Raw genomic sequence first — 20581 nt, 5'->3', positions numbered from 1 at the left:
TTAAAAACAGGAAAAGAAAATTTAAATTTTGAGAATAAAACCAATCAAATGGCTGGCTCATTTTAATTTCAAGAATCTGCAGCTCCACCTGCTGTCTCCTTTTGCACTAATGCACCTTCTTCACCTCACAGATTCAGACAACACCACACATTATTCAGAACCTAGCTACAGTACATATTTATTTATTATTTATTAACCTTTATTTAACCAGGCAAATCCCATTGAGATCACAGATCTCTTTTTCAAGGGAGGCCTGGACCTGAAAGCTGCCTAACATGCATGTTTTTGTCTGTGGGAGGAAACTGGAGTATCCGGAGAAAACCTTATTACTACTACTACTATATTACTACCTCCAGCTCCCAGTATTCACAGAGATTCAATTCAGTTTATTTATACAGTATAGCAGCAAGTCACAACAGAAGTCATCTCAGGATACTTAAACATTTCTATATACAAATAATAAGTTAAGAAAAGGACAGCACAGTGGCACAACTGGTAGAGCTGCTGCCTCTCAGCGAGCAGGTCCTTTGTTCAAATCCCGGTCCAGGGGCCTTTCTGGGTGGAGTTTGCATGTTCTCTCCGTGCATGCGTGGGTTTTCTCCAGGTACTCCAGTTTCCTCCCACAGACCAAAAACATGCATGTTAGACTGATTGATAACTCTAAATTGTCCCTAGGTGTGAGTGAGAGAGTGAATGGCTGTTTGTCTCGTTTGTCTCTATGTGTCCCTGTGATGGACTTGCGACCCGTCCAGGGTGTACCCCGCCCCTCGCACAGTGATTGCTGGACATGGGCACCGGCGACCCCCGTGACCCAAAATGGAAAAAGCGGGTAAAGATAATGGATGGATGGATGGATGGAAGTTAAGAAAAAAAATTCATAAAACTAATACACTGCCTGGCCAAAACAAAAGTTGCCACCTGGATTTAACTAAGCAAATAGGTACGAGCCTCCTATTGGATAATTACTGCATGGGTGATTATCTTTTAGCTGGCAATAAGTTATTTAACCCCAACTGGTGCAATGAGTTGTTTCTCATTTCTTAAACAACCATGTCGAAAAACACATCGCATGGTCGTGGAAAAGATGTCAGTCTGTTTGAGAAGGGTCAAATCACTGGCATCAAGCAGAGAAAACATCTAAGGAGAAACTACTAAAATTGGGTTAAGATCTGTCCAACGCATTATTAAAAACTGGAAGGATAGTGGGGACCCATCGTCTTTGAGGAAGAAATGTGGCCGGAAAAAATTCCTGACTGGTCGTGATCGGTGATCACTTAAAGGTTTGGTGAAATCAAATCAAAGATTAACAACAGTAGCACTCGGGGCTGTGTTTAATAGTGAAAGAACATTTCCACAATGTGAAGGAACTCAAGGAATTGGGACTGAACAGCTGTGTAGCCTTAAGAAACCACTAATCAATGAGGCTAACTGGAAAAAAAGGCTTCAGTTTGCTAGGAAGCATAAAGATTGGACTCTCTGTGTTTCCCATACTATTTTACAGGCGGGGTGCCCCGCCCCATCAACAGAACCGAGAACCCCGTCTACCAAACCCCTCCCCACCATGACCACCACCAACCACCTGCCGGCACTGACGTAACTCTATAGCAGCTTGCAATACAGGTACGCTAGCTAAAAAGCTAAAGGCAGCCTCTTCCCACATGCTGAACCCTCACGCTGAGGCCCCCCCACCTACCCCAAAACTCGAAAAACTGTCGGTACAGACAGTGCAGGGCTGAGATGTCTGTTTATATCCTCTCCTCCACCCTGCTCTAAAACTGTAAAACTGTCGGTATAAACAGCATGTTGCGCAGCTCAGGACGCGTCTTGGGGTCAATTTGTCCTCCAGCAGTCTAAGCTTAAGGCAGCATAACAAGCCAACCCTAATTATAAGATTTATCAAAAAGGAAAGTCTTAAGCCCAGTCTTAAAACTGGACACTGTGTCAGCCTCATGGACAGAAACTGGAAGTTGGTTCCACAAGAGGAGCCTAATAACTGAAAGATCTTCCTCCCATTCTGCTTTTGGAAACTCTAGGAACTGTGAGTAAGCATGCAGTCTGAGAACGAAGTGCTCTGTTAGGAAAATATGGAACAATAAGATCTGTAATATAGGATGGAGCTAGGTTGTTGAGAGCTTTGTAGGTTAGAAGTAAGATTTTGAATTCTATTCTGGATTTGACAGGGAGCCAATGGAGAGAAGCTAAAACTGGAGAGAATGATCTCTCCCACTAACTCCAGTTAAGACTCTGGCAGCAACATTTTGGATCAACTGAAGACGTTTTAAAGAAGTATTTGGACACCCAGATAATAAACCATTGTAATAGTCCAGTCTAGACATGACAAATACATGAACCAGTTTTTTTTTTGCATCATTTTTAGATGTTTCTAATTTTAGTGATATTACGCAGGTGGAAGAAGGCAGTTCTAGTAACGTTTTTAATGTGGGAGATAAAAGACATGTCCTGATCAAAAATAACACCAAGATTTTTAACATTAGAACTGGAGGACAGATTAATGCCATCTAAGGAGAGAGAAAGACTGAAAAATTCAGTCTTATGATACTCAGGACCAAAAACCAAAACCTCAGTCTTGTCTGTGTTCAACAGGAGAAAATTTAGGGTCATCCAGGTTTTTTATGTTTTTAAGACATGTTTGTAGTCTAAGTAGCTGAATGGATTCATTGGGTTTCATGGACAAATATAAATGTGTATCATCAGCATAACAATGAAAATGTATCCCATGCTGTTTGATAATTTTACCTAATGGAAGCATATATAAGATAAAGAGAACAAGCACTGAAACTTGAGGAACTCCATGACTAACTTTGGTGTACGATGAAGATTTATTATTATTATTATTATGATTATTGAGCATGCATCAGGATATTTATTATTTACATTTACAAATTGGAATCTATCAGATACCAACCAATTTAGAGCCGTTACTGTAATATCATAATAAAATATTGTGATCAAATGCAGCACTGAGGTCTAACAGGACCAGTGTAGACACAAGTCCATTGTCTGAGGCCATGAGAATATCATTAGTAACTGGCAACAATTCACATCAATAGCCACCCACCACACATGGAGAAACAGAAAAACTTATCAGTAAGAAAAATTACTTGACAACGGAACAAAAAATAAACAAGATACAGGATGATTACAGAAACAAGTCATAATAAATTAGCTTAAATAAGTTTAAATGTATCATGTGATGGTGTAAAAAGTGAAACGAGCCTCAGCTGAAGGTGCCACTTCAGCCTCCCCTTCACTGTACTTGAACAGGTTGCTCTTTAACTGTTGTCTGCCTTTTCTGTCTTTGTAGGCTCAACATGAAGAATTGTGTAAACACAGACAACAACAATCCACAAGTCTCTGTTTAGATGTGTCTGAGGTGTTTTGTACAGATATCATCTGTTCGATGTGAAAAGACAAATCTTCCTTTTCCATTTTTTAGCTCAATAAACCTTATCCATCCAAAAAGACCTAAAGTTTTGCTGACCCCGTGATGGGCTTGTTGCACTGCAGTTTCCTCAGGTACATGCGGTTTGTCTCCCACTGCATTCTGACAGGTGATCTATTCTACTTTTCTAAAGTACAATTCAGTTTAAACTTTTTCCTGCAGTGCTGAGTGACAGCTAAATTTTTGTGAAATATGAAGTTTTAAAGTATTTTTCAAAATCCGATGAAGAGGGTGACCTTTAGTCCTGCTCAGTATTTGTAAAGACAGGAGACGTACCTGAGTCATTGCGCAGGTAGGAGGACATGGCAGGAATGAGGCAGGACTGGCTCAACAGCTCCTGCAGCACTGCTGGCAAAGATGAGCTGTTCTGGGATCTGCTGTCCGCAGAGGGGCCATCAGCGCCGTGGCAGCTGCTGGAGCCTGCTGGGTTAATGTAGCTCGCTAAGACCTTTAAGCAGATTAGGAAATAGGAAAATTACTTGAAGAACATTTTAAACACATTAAAAAGTAAAAGTCTAAAAATAATTTTTGACCCAGAATACAATGTTTTTTTCTGTCACAGGAATGCTATAAGAAACTTTAGACTACCATATATGACTGTGTATTTTATCTGCAGGGAAAAAAGGGAACTGTTCTAAGGCTATGTTGATGCTGCAGGTCTTAATGCTCCATTCTGATTTTTTGCTCAGATCCTCCATCAAACTAAAATGTGAACCGTTTGCAGTTCTGAGATGACACATGCACAAAAGAAAATGTAACGTCACACGCAGCCTATTGTGTTTAAGGAAGTAAATATGTTGCACATGTTAGCATGTGTGATTCTGAACTTGTTGCACAATCAGAACAGATTAAATTGTCTGACATGTTAGTTTGGGCCAGTGTTGATCCGTATTTTCTGCCGTAAACGTTGCACCACCCTATAAGTCGCATCAGTCCAAATATGGCTAATAAAGTGAACAAATCCATAAATATGTTGCGTCGCTGTATACATTGCATCTTTTGTGTCACCGCTGACGTGTCGCGTTTGTTACACGTCACTGCTGACAACCCGGAAATGTGGGCCGGCTTTGTGCCAAAAACTGATTGGCTGCCAAATGTCGGTCGCAGGAGTGTGCATGGGAGGACTTTAACAAGAATTTAACAAGATTAACACTTAAAAACAATCATTTGTTTGTTCGAAATTATAGCAAAGGTGTGTCTCAGTCTAACTTTTACTTAATAAATGTACTTTAACGGTCAAATCAGCTGCATTTCAAAAGCCGTTACGCGGAAACATGAACGTGCAGAGGGACGACTCGCTGTGCATTTCTTCTAAATTTAACAAGATAACCAACTAAAACAATTATTTGTTTGCTCAACATTTTGGCAAAGGTGTGTCTCAGTTGAACTTTTACTTAATAAATGCACTTTAACAGTCAAATTAACTGCATTTCGCCTGGGCGGCGCAGCGAAATGAAGCTGCTTTGACAGTTGCTCTAGGCAGACGACGGTGGCAGTCTATAGAAAGCCGATTGAGTCATTAATAGCCACTTTTACCTATTACATGATATAACGGCATGCCATACTACTCAAGCGCTATCTAGCGACTGAAAATGGTAGTGTTCAATATTTTCAGTCAGAATGAATGAAAACGGTCATATCTCAGACAAAAATTGATTTGTTGTTTGTTGGAATTTGGGAAAAAAAATCCATAAATACGTTGTTTCAGCCTATAAGTCGCAGGGCATGCAAATTATGTAAAAAAAACTGCAACTTATAGAGCGAAAAATACGATACATTTAATCTTGCCTCCTGACAACTCCACCGGCTTAGTGTTGTTATTTTGTTAGCAGAAGTGACGTGCCTAAGATAAAAAAAACTCAAGGATCAATCCCATCACATTAGCATCAGTATGGTTCGACATGGTTAGAACTAGGCCTGTCGCAATAAACAAATCAATTAATTGCATGATAAATGAAAATTATCTACCTCATTTTCATTTATCAGCTTTATCGTTTCACTGATCCCTCCCTTTCTCTTTAATATGTTTAAACCGTATAAAATCACATTTTTGGATCATTAAAAGCAGCTAAGCTGAGAAGCTAAGCTACAAGCTAAGCTAACAGGCTGAATTCGGGGAAAAAAAACTCGGTCTTGTCAAAGCTCCAAAATTCACAGTTAAAACCCGTGACTTTGTGTAAAAAGTTGTTTTTCTCTGCAAAAAGAAGCTGAGAACATGTTTACTGATTTTTTATTAAAAGCTTTGTGTGAAAAATGCTATGCTAAAGAGCTCAAACCACACCAAGCGTTCGCCATTTTGAGAACCAAAATCCAGGAATGAGAGACAGTCCATGCCACATTAAGGGGCCTCCCTCCCATTTTTCTTAAAGAGACACTGCTCGCTCCCTCACTATACATCCTTCTGCTCAAACTGTCTTACGCTGCCATCTGGTGGTCAAAAAGAAGGTACTACATGCAAAACAAATAAACATTTCTTCTTAAATTGGACAATAAATACTAATTATTGTCAAATTTCAAACAATATCGTTTATCGCAATCATTTCTGAGACAATCGACCAGCAAAATTTATTATTGTGACAGGCCGAGTTAATACTGGATTTTTCACCCTATAAGTCGCAGTTTTTTGCATAATTTGCATGCCCTGCGACTTATACACTGATGTGATGTATTAATGGATTTTTCCCCATATTTATAGACCAATTCTTGGCTGAGATATGACCGGTTTCATTCATTCTGACAGAAAATATTGAACATTATCATTTTCAGCCACTAGATAGCACTCGAGTAGTATGGCATGCTGTTGTATCATGTAATAGGTAAAAGTCTGCTTGCCATAGCCTGCCACCTACGTCCAACTCGCCTTGAGCAACCATCAAATCAGCTTAATTTCGCTGCGCCGCCCAGGCGAAATGCAGCTGATTTGACCAATGAAGTGCATTTATTAAGTAAAAGTTCAACTGAGAAACACCTTTACTATAATGTCGAGCAAACAAATAATTGTTTTTAGGTGGTTATCTTGTTAAATTTTGAAGAAATGGACAGCGAGTACTCCCTCTGCGCATTCATGTTTCTGCTTATCGGCTTTTGAAATGCAGCTAATTTGACCGTTAAAGTGCATTTATTAAGGAAAAGTTAGGCTGACACACCTTTACTATAATGTAAAGCAAACAAATAACAGTTTTTAAGTGTTAATCTTGTTAAATTCCTGTTAAAATCCTCCCGTGCGTGCTCCCACGGCCGTCATTTGGCAGCCAATCGATTTTTGGCACAACACTGGTCCACATTTCCGGGTTTTCAGCTATGACTCTTAACAAACGCGACACGTCAGCGGTGACACATAATAGATGCGACGTATTTATGGATTTTCTTTCCACTTTATTAGACATATTTGGACTGATACGACTTATAGGGTGGTGCGGCAAATACGGCGGAAAATACGGTAGATTGCTGTAAATTATCCGTCGACCAGGACAAGGGAAATTAAAACAAAGACGAAACAACTGAACTTCTGATTTGTAGCTTAAGACAAGTGGATTTTCAATATTTAAACTGCATGAGGTTGGTATCATTATTAATACTCGTATCAATCCGCTTACCCCAACCTCAACGATGTAAAAGTTTTATGAAATGCAAAATTACCGTTAAGACCTCTGTTTAAAAAAAAACAAAACATTTGATATGTATCAGCTTCAGTACCGCATATGAAAAAGACTTGGGTCAGATGTGGAAAAAAAAGATTTGTCACTTTCAGACTGTTAAAATTTTTTTAGATATAGGTCGCATATGGAGGAAACATTTTGGATTTGGGGTGCATTTTCCTGCAGTGTGAATAAAACTAACATGCAAGAAAAATCCAAATCGCAACAAGGTGATTGGAGTTTTTTTGTTTTTTCGTGTTTTTCTTCCTAACCTGAAATCTCTCCCTCCCCCACATTACTTATGGGCTCAATACATTTTGAGACCAAAAAAATTGTTGCATGATGTGTGAAACACCGCTTCATAACAATCATCAAAACTAAAAAAAGAAAGTCTGCGCTAACATACATGAAAACACCATCCAACATAAAGAACATTGATTTTGTAATGATGACCTTCGAGCAGAATGAACTATGTGGTAACAAACGTGAAGTTGTGTTGATGTAATGTGAACAGGTGGTTCTGATGTCAGTGGATACCTGGAGAAGACAGGTAACATGCTCTTCCTCCAGCCGCTGTTTGGTGAGAGCTTGTTCTACATCCCAGCCCGAGGCTGTGGATCCAGTCCCAAAACCAGTTCCCTTAGCCCAGTACAGCTGCTGCTCCTCACTAGTTCCAGCGTTGTGGCAGCTGGAGATTTGTGGCTGCAAACACACAAGTTAAGCCCAATTACATATTTATCAAATGTGAATATTTACACCCAAAATGACCATTTTTCCATTTACTGATGATACGTTAACTTCTGCTGTTTAAAAGTACTCATGGAAATTGTGTTTGTTTTCCAAGCCCTAACTGAAAAACAGCGAGTCTGAGCAGCCAAATCAGATTGTTGCCACCTTGAAACAACTCCAGTCTCAAAAAAGTCATCGAGGTTAATGCAAATGTTATTTATAAAACATGATTATTCTGACAGAAATATGATGCTTACAGAAAGTGCCTCAGGTTGTTATGTGCAGTGTGTTACAGCAATACATGATGCCAAGTAATCAAAAACTGACGTAAAAATAAAGTTTACAAAATAGCGTTCACGTGAACTGCTTTGAACTTGTTTCAGAATGGAGCCTTTCTAAAATGTCAGCAAAGCACTGTGGTCTTAGCTGCATCCAGATGAGCTGGTAGATCATTAGTAAAGTCAGAATTAAACACAGTTTTTCCAAAGTGAGATTGTTCAAAGAACTGTCTACAACCAGTCTGTTATTAATTGTCCATAGCTTTTCCATAAAGCATTATCTGGCATTTTCCCACTGCCTCAACTCCATCCTGCTGGTTTCTGCTTTGTTTTCCACTTCAGGCAGAATTTCCACAGTCTGAGTGTGATCACTTAAATATTCATAAAAACACAAAACAAAATAATTAGGATTTAAAGTTGTGCATTTTGAGCCAGGAGAATGTATCACTGTGTCTTACATTTAGTGAGTGGGTCAACACGCATTCAGTCCCTTTTTTAATATATATCTGACACGTTCATGCTGCTTTATCTTTAAAACAACCATCTGTAAATTGTCCTACATCATGTCAGGAACTTGTCATTTTATTTTGCTTCTAAACTTTGACATCATTTTCTCAAGGATAGTAAGGCACTACAGAAATCTTCTGGATCAGATAAAGGACTAACAGGAAAACCAGGAGGACCTTAAACCGTCCAGTGGATTTAGTGAGCGTCTCAGCCTCCTTGCTCTGACATTGCAAGGAAGAGGTGAACATTTTGAACAAACCGTCAGCGCAGCGACGGTCCTATAAATAGGGGGAGGGCACCTGCCCCCCCTCGGCACCGACAGCCTTGTTCCAGCCAATCCTGGCTGGTGTCATGTAAAAGGAGCTTCTGATGGGGTCACGTCGAGGGCGTTCCCAATGTAAGACACAAAGCAAATGCTATGAACGAGAACTCAATTTGCTTCTTTTCATTGCGGATCAACCATTAGACCATTTGTCAGGGAGTCACCGTGCAAAGAGCGATGTAGGCAAGGTGAAGAACAAACACCTTGAGTAAAGAGCAGCCAGGTGAAGAGGCATTAATAATGACCAGCATTTCCCTCGTTACTTTATCACGGTTGGCACCAAAACACTATTCTTCAGGCAGACTGACAAACGAGGCTGAGTCGAGAAGTTCTGGGGTAAGAAGCCCAAAAGTCTGAGGTTCAAAAGCTTGACAATATGGGGGGGGGGGGGGGGGGTGCACTGCAGCAGCTTGAAGGAAAGTTCAAAGTTTGATCTTGTGTGAACTTGTTCAGTGTTGGCTGTGTAAAGCTGGAGCCTTCATAAATTCATGCGTTGGTTTTTGATCACTTCTTGGTTGTACATTACTGTGCAAGTTTTAAACCAAGTTAATTTTTACAATGCTTCCAAACAGCTAGACTTTTTGTATTATTTGAAAATGCCTTTATTAAAAGCTCTTTATGGTTTCAGAAGGTCTTTGAGATTTGGACTTGGGCTGTTTTTTCCACTCAGCTTTAGTTTTTGTAGCAGACTTATTTTCAGATGAATGACTACGATCTTTATTAAAATGATGAACCAATGTTGTGTCATCAAACATCAGAAAATAAAGCTAAAAAACATTTTTAATTAGAATCTGTAGCTCAGGGGTGCCCAGACTTCTTCAGCATGCGAGCTACTTTTAAAATGACCCGGTCTAAAGTGAGCTACCTACTATAAAAATACAAAACATATACTTAATTATAAACATATTAAGTAAGCATTTTATGTTTTACATTCTTCAACATTCTTGTTTTTAGTATTTTTCCACGTTTTATATGGCACGTTGATCTATTGTTTTATAACACTATTTTATTTTAACTGCATTTTACTGTATTTTATATGTTGTCTGTCTAAAACAGGTCTCTCTTGTAAATGAGTCCTTGTGACTCAACGAGACTAACCTTGATAAATAAAGCTTGAATTAATGAAAACGTCCCAGCTCACTGTGGACGCAACATAAATGACAAAACCCAAAAGTTTGTTTAAAAAAAAGTGACAATATATTTTTACTGTCCGCGTACAAAATAATAAAACCCAGCAATAACTTCTGTTCTTCACACAAATGGACTGTACTTATATAGCCTTTCTATTTGATCAAGATACTCAAAGCTCTTTACAATCTGTGCCTCATGTACCCATTCATACAGCACTCTACTAGATCTATACAAAACTAATTGAACAAATCATTCTAAAGAGACTAACTAGCGCTTTATCACATCCACACATTGATGGAACACGCATCAGAGGCAACGAGGGGTTCAGTGTCTTGCCCAAGGACACTTCAGCATGTGACTGCTGGTGGATTCAAACCTTCAACTCTTGCACTGGAGGACGACTGCTCTAACCACTCAGCCACAGCCGTGACACAAAGGAACAGAAAACAACAAGAATAACTTCATGTTTGAAAATAACCTGAGAAGTGAAAATTCAGCCGACAGCAGCTGCTTTTAACTCTAACCGCATTTCTTGATACCCGGGAGCTTTGATGAAGGTAACATTTCTGGTTTGTTTTTGAAGTCTCTGAACAACGAGTCAGCTGCTTCAACGAATGCCTCTTTTCCCATCTCTCCGTCTTGAAAAGATTTTTGTGCTGAACAATTATTAAAGTGACTCACCCAGAATGATGCTTTGCTGCTGTGGTCAGCTGGAGGAAAATGACTGCTGTCCAGATAACTGGGATTTTAGTTCACTTTAGCTCACTTTTCAGAAGGAAGTCAGAGCCGTAGTATTTATGAATATAGTCTGAAAATGCTGCTCCGGTACACTTGCAGATGAGGCAAACTCACTTTGAATATGACATTGTGGAAAAAAAAGTCCTTCCCCCTTTCCATATGGAAATGGTAGATTTTTGCTTCTTACTTGGTCCAGCTCTCCAACTCATTTTACACACTTTGAGTTTAGATATAACCTGGAGGCTATTACGAGTCAACTCATTTGTCTTTAGCATGGTGGAATGCACATGTGTAGTGACCTATGCGTCAGAAAAGATCCGGTCTCTGATTGGCTGCCCTGTATGTCAGTCAAGTGATGATTTGCATAGTGAAGATGGATTGATCGCTGATGTCCATTAAAAAAAATTTAAAATATATATTTTTTTAAGTCTGACATTATTTCACCATGCGATCTAGTGAAATTGCCGATCAATGTATTGGCACCTCTGCTTTAGACACATTATTTCTTTGGTAGTGTCTATAAACATTAAAGATAAAGTCCAGAAAATGGGCTTTTAGAAAAAAACAAGATAATTTCCCAACAAACTAGCAAATGAGAAAACTGAAACATGTAGTAAGCCAAGTACAGCAGTCCCTCGCTACTTCACGGTTCAATATACCACGGTTTTTCAAAGTAAGATTGGACATGACACAATAGGCTGATTGATGGATGAGTCATGGGTTGTTTATTTAAAATAAATTATTTAAAATGATTTTGCACCATGTGTGCAGCCCACAAGTGCAGAGGGAAGCTCTCTCCTGCAGCTGATCAGCTGATCTCCTCTGCCACACACACATTTCTCCTGCTGCAGCTTTGTGAAGAGTTAACCCTTTGCTGTTCAGATGCACAAATTGACTTTTGTCTTCCAACTTAAAATTCAAAGTATGTCACATCCTAAAATCATCATAATCACAAAATATAAAAGTGTTAAAAGTTCTTTTTTAATTATTTTAGAACTTCTAAGTTCAGTTGTTTCAGTGTAATTGATCAAGACGTACATTTCTGCTCCGTGCTGCAGAGCTGAAGCTGCCGACATCCCTTTGATGTCCTGCTGCACTTCTTTTCTCTACAATTTAAATTATATATATTAATATTTTAAATTAATAATCCATGCTGTATGGACCGTTTATGAAAAATGTTACAGTATTTAAATTTAAATTATTTATTTAAAAAGGGAGATTGGGAGTAACAGGTGATGAGTGTGATTACAGCCTGGCACATGTCATGACAAAGTTTACTGAACGTGAACTGAACTTGAACTACTGTATCCATACTTCGTGTTTTTTACTTATCGTGGGGGGTCAGGGTACGGAACACCCGTGATAAATGAAGGAATACTGTAAAGGACAATGCATGTCCCTGGTTCTGTTGTCACATCTTTGATGAATTTCCTTGTTTCTTTAAAAGATGACTTAGGTTTTGTCCGTCGGCCTGCAAGAGATTTTATAGGCTTGACACGTCTTTTTTGTCCTCCTCTTGTCCCAATTCCTTATTTTATTAAGCACATACTGCACATAATGTTGTCAAGGTCAGGCACAAGGACAGGAAAGGAAATCAGTACCACTCACCCAAACTATCTTTGACAAGTTGGACAAAACAAAGTGGTCAGGGACACTTTCAGATTGATGTACTTAAGAGTCCAGCTGAAGACAAACGTCTCTAAAACAGTTTAACTTCTGCATTTGCAGAGCGAGTCTCAGAATCACAGCCAGACACATCGCGTTTGTTTTCTCATACCTCGGAAACACCGCTGTTGGCGTTGGGGTTGCGCGGGGCGTGATGGCTAAGAGCTGACAGACAAGCCAGGATGAGGTGGATGGCACCGATCTCCAGAGCCATGCGGCGCAGCAGCACGCCGTCGTCTGTCGTCAGAGGAGTGCTGCTGAACAACGCTCGGAGGACGTGGAACGGCAGCGTGGGCAACACATTAGCAGATGGAGACTGCAGGATGTGGCCTAGGAAAATGTCAAAGCAGACTTTTATACACTGAACTAAATCCAAATCCCATATTATAAAAGTTTGACTTCAGGAGACATGTACTGAATAATTTTCAGTTTAAATACAGGTGAGATGAGAGAAAACCACTAAAAAGTAAAACAAAATTAGTATGGATTTCTTTTACAAATATTTAATTATTTTAAAAGTTTTCCAGACAGAAACTAATGCTTTTCTAAAACCAGAGCCAGACTAATCATTTACAGTCTTCAGACATTAATAAAAAAATAGAGCAGCACAGGGAGTCAGGGTGCAGGTCTGTCTGTTTCAACACTTTCACAGATTCTGTCAGTGCCGGCAGCTGGGAGGCGTTTCTAGACTTACTGCCTTCTCCGTCATCTGTAACACCCAGCACCAGGCGCAGCAGACACTGGGCGTGCTTCCTCTCCTTCAGCAGCACCTCGGCGTAGCCTGGCAGCCGCAGAAAGAGGCCAAAAGCAGCCAGTGAGTGGGCGGGGATGGGGGACATGGTCTGCACTGAGGAGGAGGAAGATGAGGAGGATGACTGGGACTGCTGCTTGTTGACAGGAGGCGGCTCAGCAGCAATCGACTCTGGTGCTTCGTACACCAGCTCTCCTGACTGTTCGATGGTCACCCACTCAAACTGGTCACTGTCCTTTGGCTTCTCCTGTGTGGAGGAGGGAACCACCGGGGCACTGACCTGTGAACCAACCATCCACGAGGATTAATCAACAGCAAAAATTAGTACCAAGTTTAAGGGAAGGGAAGTTTGAGATTGTAATCATTGTTCTCATACGATGAAGAAATTAGTTCTCTGCATTTCACCCATCACACCTGAGACACACCCAGGTGGAGCAGCGGCTATTGAGCGCCCGGGGAGCAGTTGGGGAACGGGTGTCAGAGACACCATGACATGTGGGCATGGTTGGGAGTCGAACCGCGACTTTCTGGTCCCAAACCAGCTGCCATGCCTCTATCCCATACCACCACCCCACCACCACCCACACACAAAAAGCTTTGCATTGTGAAAAACAGTCAAATCAAGTCTTGCAGTAAAGAGAAGAAAACAACTGAAATAATCACTTTCAACACAAAACTATTATTACAAAGTATACTTTGTTACACGTCTTTTTTTCTTTTTTAACACAAACATTTAAAAAGTATAAATTCTACCATTTTTTTTAAAGGAAAAATAATAATAATTTTACTTCCCCCTCCGAATGAAACATGTGAAAAAGACTTAGATGTGTATTTAGTAGAAACTAATATATGAGAAAGTCCACTCTCTTCCTTGTGAGAACTGATTTTTACTTTCGGTGCCTAAAGTCTGAACTGAACCAGCTGCAGAAATACAAGAACCTAAAGGAGCTGTTGCCACTAAATGTTTTTAAGGCTGTTCTTATTGATATGCAAAAGGAGTCATCTGTAAACGTGTTAACTGAGGAATCTTATAATTTATTTCTGACAGAGTTAACTTTTTCTGGTTTTGCTGTGAATGTTCTGTAACCTCTGTGTGCTGCTGCCAGTCTTAGCCAGGATTCTTTTGCAAAAGAGATTTTTAATCTCAGTGGGATTTTCCTGGTGAAATAAAGGTTCAATTTAAAAAAAAAAAGAACAATCAGGACAATATCGTCATTTATTCCAACTTAGTTTGACAAATTTATGTGATTTTGATTTGAGACGTCTTAAAAGCCTGCGTGTGAGTTTCACCTGCTGAATGACGTCAGGGTAGAGCATAGGCAGCCTCTCTGCGATCAGGGCCAGGCCCCCCATGCCAGCAAAGACCTGCAGTGGTGACTGGATGGGGCTGGTGTCCAGCAAGGACTCATCTGTTGCAGCATCAAGACATTCTTCACCAGCCATCATGGGTTCTTCATCAGGACAGCTGTTCAGCATGTCACAGTGGTCCACTGCAACGAGAGCCAAGAAAGGACCTGTTGTATGTTCATGCACTGTGTCTTATGAATGATTTGTATTCAATACATTTGTTGGTAACTTTGGTATCACGATGAAAAGAATCCAAACCAGGTAATAGAAAAATTAATAAAAGTATTTTTAAAATTGACAAAACTATTAAAAACTTTAAATTTGCTTGACATTTAGATTGAACACTGCTCAAACAATCATGTAAAGTTGAGGGGTTTAAAAGCCACTGGGACGTTATGTTTAGAAAATAAACGTCTCAGTTTCTCTGACACTCCCTCAACATATGGAATGACCACTGGTCTGTGTCTGGGTTCCTCCTTTTCACCTGATGGCCTGAAATCATTCATCATCTGCCATCAAGTAAAATGGCAGAATACAGTCTCTGGAACTGAGAACGTTGTCCTTTTACCTTTTTCTCTTAAAAGAAATGCTTTTTAAGTAGTATCATGGTAAATGGACTGTACTTATATAGCGCCTTTCTATCTTATCGAGAAACTCAAAGATTTTTACACTACAATCTGTGCCTCATTTACCCATTCTTACAGCACTCTACTAGATCTCTACAAAGATAATTGAACAAATCATTCTAAAGAGACTAATCAGAGCTTCATTACATTCATACACTGATGGGACACACATCAGAGGCAGTGAGGAGTTTAGTGTCTTGCCCAGGGACACTTTGGCATGTGACTGCTGATGGATTTGAACCCCCAATTCTTGCATTAGAGGACGACTGCTCTAACCACTCAGCCACAGCCGCCCCCAAATGATCCAAGGATGCTGGTCATGTGTACTTATACCATATTGTTTTCCCATTTTAACAGACAATACAGACAGACACATCATCTTCCACACACTCCAGGAATCCATGACATATACAGCTGCGCGTGTCCCTTCAGGGCATGAGGGTTCTCCTGCACCCTGTCTCCTCGTTGATAAAATTTTATGAATTGCGTGGAGAGACCAGCTGACCAGATCCATAATAATTTATGATTCGGAAGATGTGAAAAGAGCGGCTCTGATACACAGGACAAAGAGTAAAAGCTGGAGGACGGCATGAGGGGGAAGAAAAGCATCCGTCTTTGTCGAGGGGAAGTCAGAAAAAAAAATGTATGCAGGTCCAAGATGTATTTTATTTTATAGTGAACGTTTCATACCATAACAATAATGTGCTATCTTCATGACAAATGTTTAAGAGAAATAAACACTTGTTTAAATTGTAGATCATATCAGTTATATTAGGGCATGCATAATGACTCACTCGCAGTGAACATATCAATTTGATGAGCATTATTATGCATTGCTACTTTTTATTTAACATTGCTAACAGCTGAATAAAGACATTTTCTTCTTGCAGCAAAAAATACAAAATAAAAAAATCTACTTCCTGCAGTTGCAGGCCTGGCACAGTGCAGGTGTATTAAGGCAGATGCTTGTATAAAATACAGAGAAAGCACATACTCAACTTTTTAAGTCTTTTTAGACAAACATAAATTATGATACTACATTAAGAGCTTAATGCCTAAATAAAGTATCACTGGATATTTAGATTTCCCGTCTTGAGATCTAGGGTCATTCATAAAACATTTTGAGGCTACATCCTTGTAGCATCCCAGTCTTAATCACGCTGGTGATTGAGATTTTTTTAAAACTATTTCAAATCATTTTTCAAATTTAAAAGTACTTCAGTAGATTAAATCATGTGTGTTGGGGTAGTGGCAAAGGGGAGTACAATGAGTGTCTAGATGAACATGAAGAGAATTGGGTCACAAGATTTCTTTTAATACCCACAAAAAAGAGGCGTATGTGATAATTAAAGCTGCCCAAGTACGATTTAGTGGAACTAAGAAATCACCCAAAGCCTTTAATTTTTTGCTCAGGGCTTTGACTTTAACATTCTCCAATGTAGGCTTTTAAAAATATCTTCCTTTGAAAGAATCAAACGTTTCTTGTTGAGGATGGTGTTGACTAAGTCATTATCAAGAAACAATTTGTTGGTCTTACTAAATGTTTTCTTCTCCTATAGTCTTGATAAAAAATTAAAAAGTCACGAGAACTTTTAATAAAAAGGTTTATGGACAACGTGACTGGAATTGCCAAACAGCATGTTTTTCCTTTCATGAAGGACAAAGGGATTATTTGTTTTGCCTGAGTCAAGTCAAGTCAAGTCAGATTTATTTATAGAGCACATTTAAAACAGAAACTGTTACCAAAGTGCCTAACAAAAATATCACATCATCAGATAAAAAGTAGCAAGCTATATTTACAGCACATGGAATAAAAATATAAAACCAAAAACAATTAGAAACAATGAAATACTAAATCAGATCAAGTTGTGTCAAAAGTCAAGGAAATAATAACAAAAAGCATAAACTCAGTCAGAAACAATGAAATACTAAATCAGATCAGATGACCTTGTGTTAAATAGGAATAATAACAAAAGCATAAACAGAATCAGCATCAATGAAAAACCAGATCTAAAGCTGATCACCCTGTGTTAAATGTCAATGAGTATAGATGTGTTTTTAGGAGAGATTTAAAAGCAGAGACTGAGGTGGCCAGTCGAATGTTGATGGGCAGATTGTTCCAAAGTTTAGGGCCCACGACTGAGAACGCTCGATCTCCTCTGAGCTTCAGCCTGGTTTTTGGTACGGCAAAAAGCAGCTGGTCTGATTATCTCAAAGCCCGAGAAGGAGTATAAGGATGAAGAAGGTCAGAGAGGTATGATGGCGCAAGGCCGTTAATGCACTTGAATGTCAGCAGGAGAATTTTAAAATCAACTCTGACACGTACAGGAAGCCAGTGAAGGGAGGACAGAACCGGAGTAATGTGCTCAAACCTGTGAGTTCCTGTTAAAAGCCGAGCTGCAGCATTTTGGACAAGCTGGAGACGTGAGAGTGAAGCCTGACTAACCCCAACATAAAGTGAGTTACAGTAGTCCAGCCGGGAAGTAATAAATGCATGGACTACTTTTTCAAGGTCAGATCTGGACAGAACGGACTTAAGCTTTGCTATCTGCCTTAGCTGAAAGAAGCTTTTTTGTAGAACAGAGTTGATCTGTTTATTAAACTTAAAGTCTGAGTCTAACACCACCCCGAGATTGGTAACTGACTGCTTTAGATGAGGCTGAAGGGGGTGCAGGTTTACAGGATCAGTGACAGTGGTAGAGCTTGGGTTAAACACAATGACCTCAGTCTTCTGATCATTAAAACTCAAGAAGTTTGCAGCCATCCAAGTCTTGATGTCATCAAGACATTTTAGCAAAGGGTGGATGGAGCAAGAACTGTTTGGTTTTAAAGGTAGATAGATCTGAGAGTCATCGGCGTAACAGTGAAACGAAATACCATGTTTCCTCAGGATTGACCCCAAGGGGAGCAGATACAATGAGAACAGAAGGGGGCCTTGTGGGACCCCACAGGAAAGAGGGACAGAAGCAGAAAAATGATTGTCAAAGTTAACACAGAAACTCCTGTCACCCAGATACGAACGGAACCATTCTAGCGCCACCCCTGTAATCCCAACCCAGTGTTCTAGCCGTGACATAAGGATGCTGTGATCAACAGTGTCAAATGCAGCGGTAAGGTCGAGGAGTACCAGGATCACAGACTGACCAGAGTCATTCGCTAGCAGAATGTCATTACAGACCCTTACTAAAGCTGTCTTGGTGCTGTGCAGTTGTTTGAATCCTGACTGAAAAATCTCAAAAATTCCATTTACATTCAAAAACTTGGTTAGTTGACTAAAAACTATTTTCTCCAAGATTTTAGAAAGAAATGGAAGTTTTGAGATTGGCCTGAAGTTAGAACAAGCTGCAGGGTCAAGTCCGGGTTTTTTAATTAATGGAGTTACCACTGCATGTTTCAAAACATCGGGGACCACACCTGTAGCCAAACTGCTGTTAATAATGGCAAGAACAGAGGGTCCAGTTGACGGTAGAACCTGTTTAAAAAATGCAGCTGGGATGGGATCAGCAGGGGAGCCTGAGGGTTTCATGTGACTAACGACCTCATTTAAAAATGAGAGTGAGATGGGGTCAAAGTGACTGAAGACTGCTGAGCAGGGGACAAGAACTGAAGGGTCGGCTGTGGAGTGTGGAATTGATGACCTAATCGACTCAACCTTTTCAACAAAATGCCTGGCAAACTTATTACAGGTGTCAAGGTGGAACTTTATTTTATTATAACTATTACACAGTTTTATTACACACTATTACACAGACAAAGTACAGCCCAGAGACCCCTTATGATGAAAAAGATGGGAGGGAAACAGTGTTCCCTTTCCCGGATGTGGGTCACCGGGGTCCCACTCTGGAGCCGTGCCTGGAGGCGGGGCATGCTGGCAAGTACCTGGTGGCCGGGCTTTTACCCAAGGAGCCCGGTTGGGCACAGCCCAAAGAGGAGACATGGGTCCCCCTTCCCATGGGCTCACCACCTGTGGGAGGGGCCAAAGGGGTCGGGTGCAATTTGGGAAGGGTGGTGAACGAGGGCAGGGACCCTGGCGGTCTGATCCTCGGCTACAGAAGCTGGCTATTGGGACGTGGAATGTCACCTCTCTGGTGGGGAAGGAGCCTGAGCTGGTGTGTGAGGTTGTGAAGTTCTGGCTAGAAATAGTCGGACTCACCTTGATGCATGGCTCTGGAATCAGTTTCCTTGAGAGGGGTTGGACACTCTTCCAATCTGGAGTTGCCCCTGGTGAGAGGCACCAAGCAGGAGTGGGCAGACATGTCCCCCATCTTGGTGCCTGTACGTTGGGGTTCACCCTGGTGAACGACAGGGTATCCTCACTCCGCCTATGTGTGGGGAGATGGGTTCTGACTGTTGTTTGTGCTTATGCGCCAAACAGCAGCCCAGATTACCCACCCTTTTTGGAGTGCTTGGAGGGAGTACTGGAGAGTGCGTCTCTTGGGGACTCCCTTGTTCTGCTGGGGGACTTCAACGTTCACGTGGGCAATGACAGTGAGACCTGGAGGAGTGTGGTTGGGAGGAATGGCCTACCTGATCTGAACCCGAGTGGTGTTCTGTTATTGGACTTCTGTACTCGTCATGAATTGTCCAAGACGAACACCATGTTCAAGCATAAGAGTGCCCATATCATTATGAAGGACCCCACTCACCCAGCGCATACACTTTTTGTCCCAATCCCCTCAGGAAGGAGGTTGAGGAGCATTAAGTGTAGAACCACTAGACTGGGGAACAGCTTCTACCCTGAGGCTGTTAGACTCATGAATCTCTAGCCAGAATAATAACTATGAAAAATCACATCAAGTTGCTACATGTTGTTACAATAAAGAATCTCTGACTAGCTCTGACCCTGATATGTGCTCTTGGCACCAGGACACCCTAGGCCGTGGTTCGATGATTGACTTTGTTGTCATCTCATCTGATCTGTGGCCACGTCTTGGACACTCGGGTGGAGAGGGGCGGAGCTGTCCACTGACCACTACCTGGTGGTGAGTTGGCTCAGATGGTGGGGGAGGATGCTGGTCAGACCTTGCAGACCCAAACGTATTGTGAGGGTCTGCTGGGAACATCTGGCAGAGTCTCCCGTTTTAACGGAGCTTTAACTCCCACCTCCGGGAGCTTCAAACACGTTCCGAGGGAGGCGGGGGACACTGAGTCCAAGTGGGCCATGTTCCGTGCCTCTATTGTCGAGGCAGCTGTGGCTGCAAGGTTGTCGGTGCCCGTCATGGTGGTAACCCTCGTACCCGGTGGTGGACACCAGCAGTGAGGGACGCTGTCAGGCTGAAGGAGTCCTATCAGGACTATTTGGCCTGTAGGACTCCGGCGCAGCTGATGGGTACCAGCAGTCCAAGCGACATGAGGCTCGGGTGGTCGCTGAGGCAAAAACTCGGGC

At 41.0% G+C, this 20581-nt stretch overlaps 1 protein-coding gene across 1 annotated transcript in view; it reads right to left on the bottom strand.

The window, feature by feature from the left end:
- The window catches only part of birc6 (baculoviral IAP repeat containing 6), a 223932-nt gene that overhangs the window by 93114 nt on the left and 110237 nt on the right, over positions 1–20581 (bottom strand). The window contains exons 60-64 of the mRNA XM_037681007.1: positions 14513–14712; positions 13166–13502; positions 12584–12801; positions 7639–7803; positions 3740–3911 (exon numbers count right to left, since the gene is read on the bottom strand). Of these exons, the coding sequence (XP_037536935.1) occupies positions 3740–3911; positions 7639–7803; positions 12584–12801; positions 13166–13502; positions 14513–14712 (1092 nt within the window). The remainder of the gene's footprint in view (positions 1–3739; positions 3912–7638; positions 7804–12583; positions 12802–13165; positions 13503–14512; positions 14713–20581) is intronic.

The sequence above is a fragment of the Nematolebias whitei genome, chromosome 1 (assembly GCF_014905685.2).
Source record: "Nematolebias whitei isolate Nwh7 chromosome 1, NemWhi1, whole genome shotgun sequence".
NCBI classification, from domain to species: Eukaryota; Metazoa; Chordata; class Actinopteri; order Cyprinodontiformes; family Rivulidae; genus Nematolebias; species Nematolebias whitei.
The sequence above is the reverse complement of the archived record's forward strand: the minus strand, read 5'-3'. Positions and strand labels throughout refer to the sequence as shown.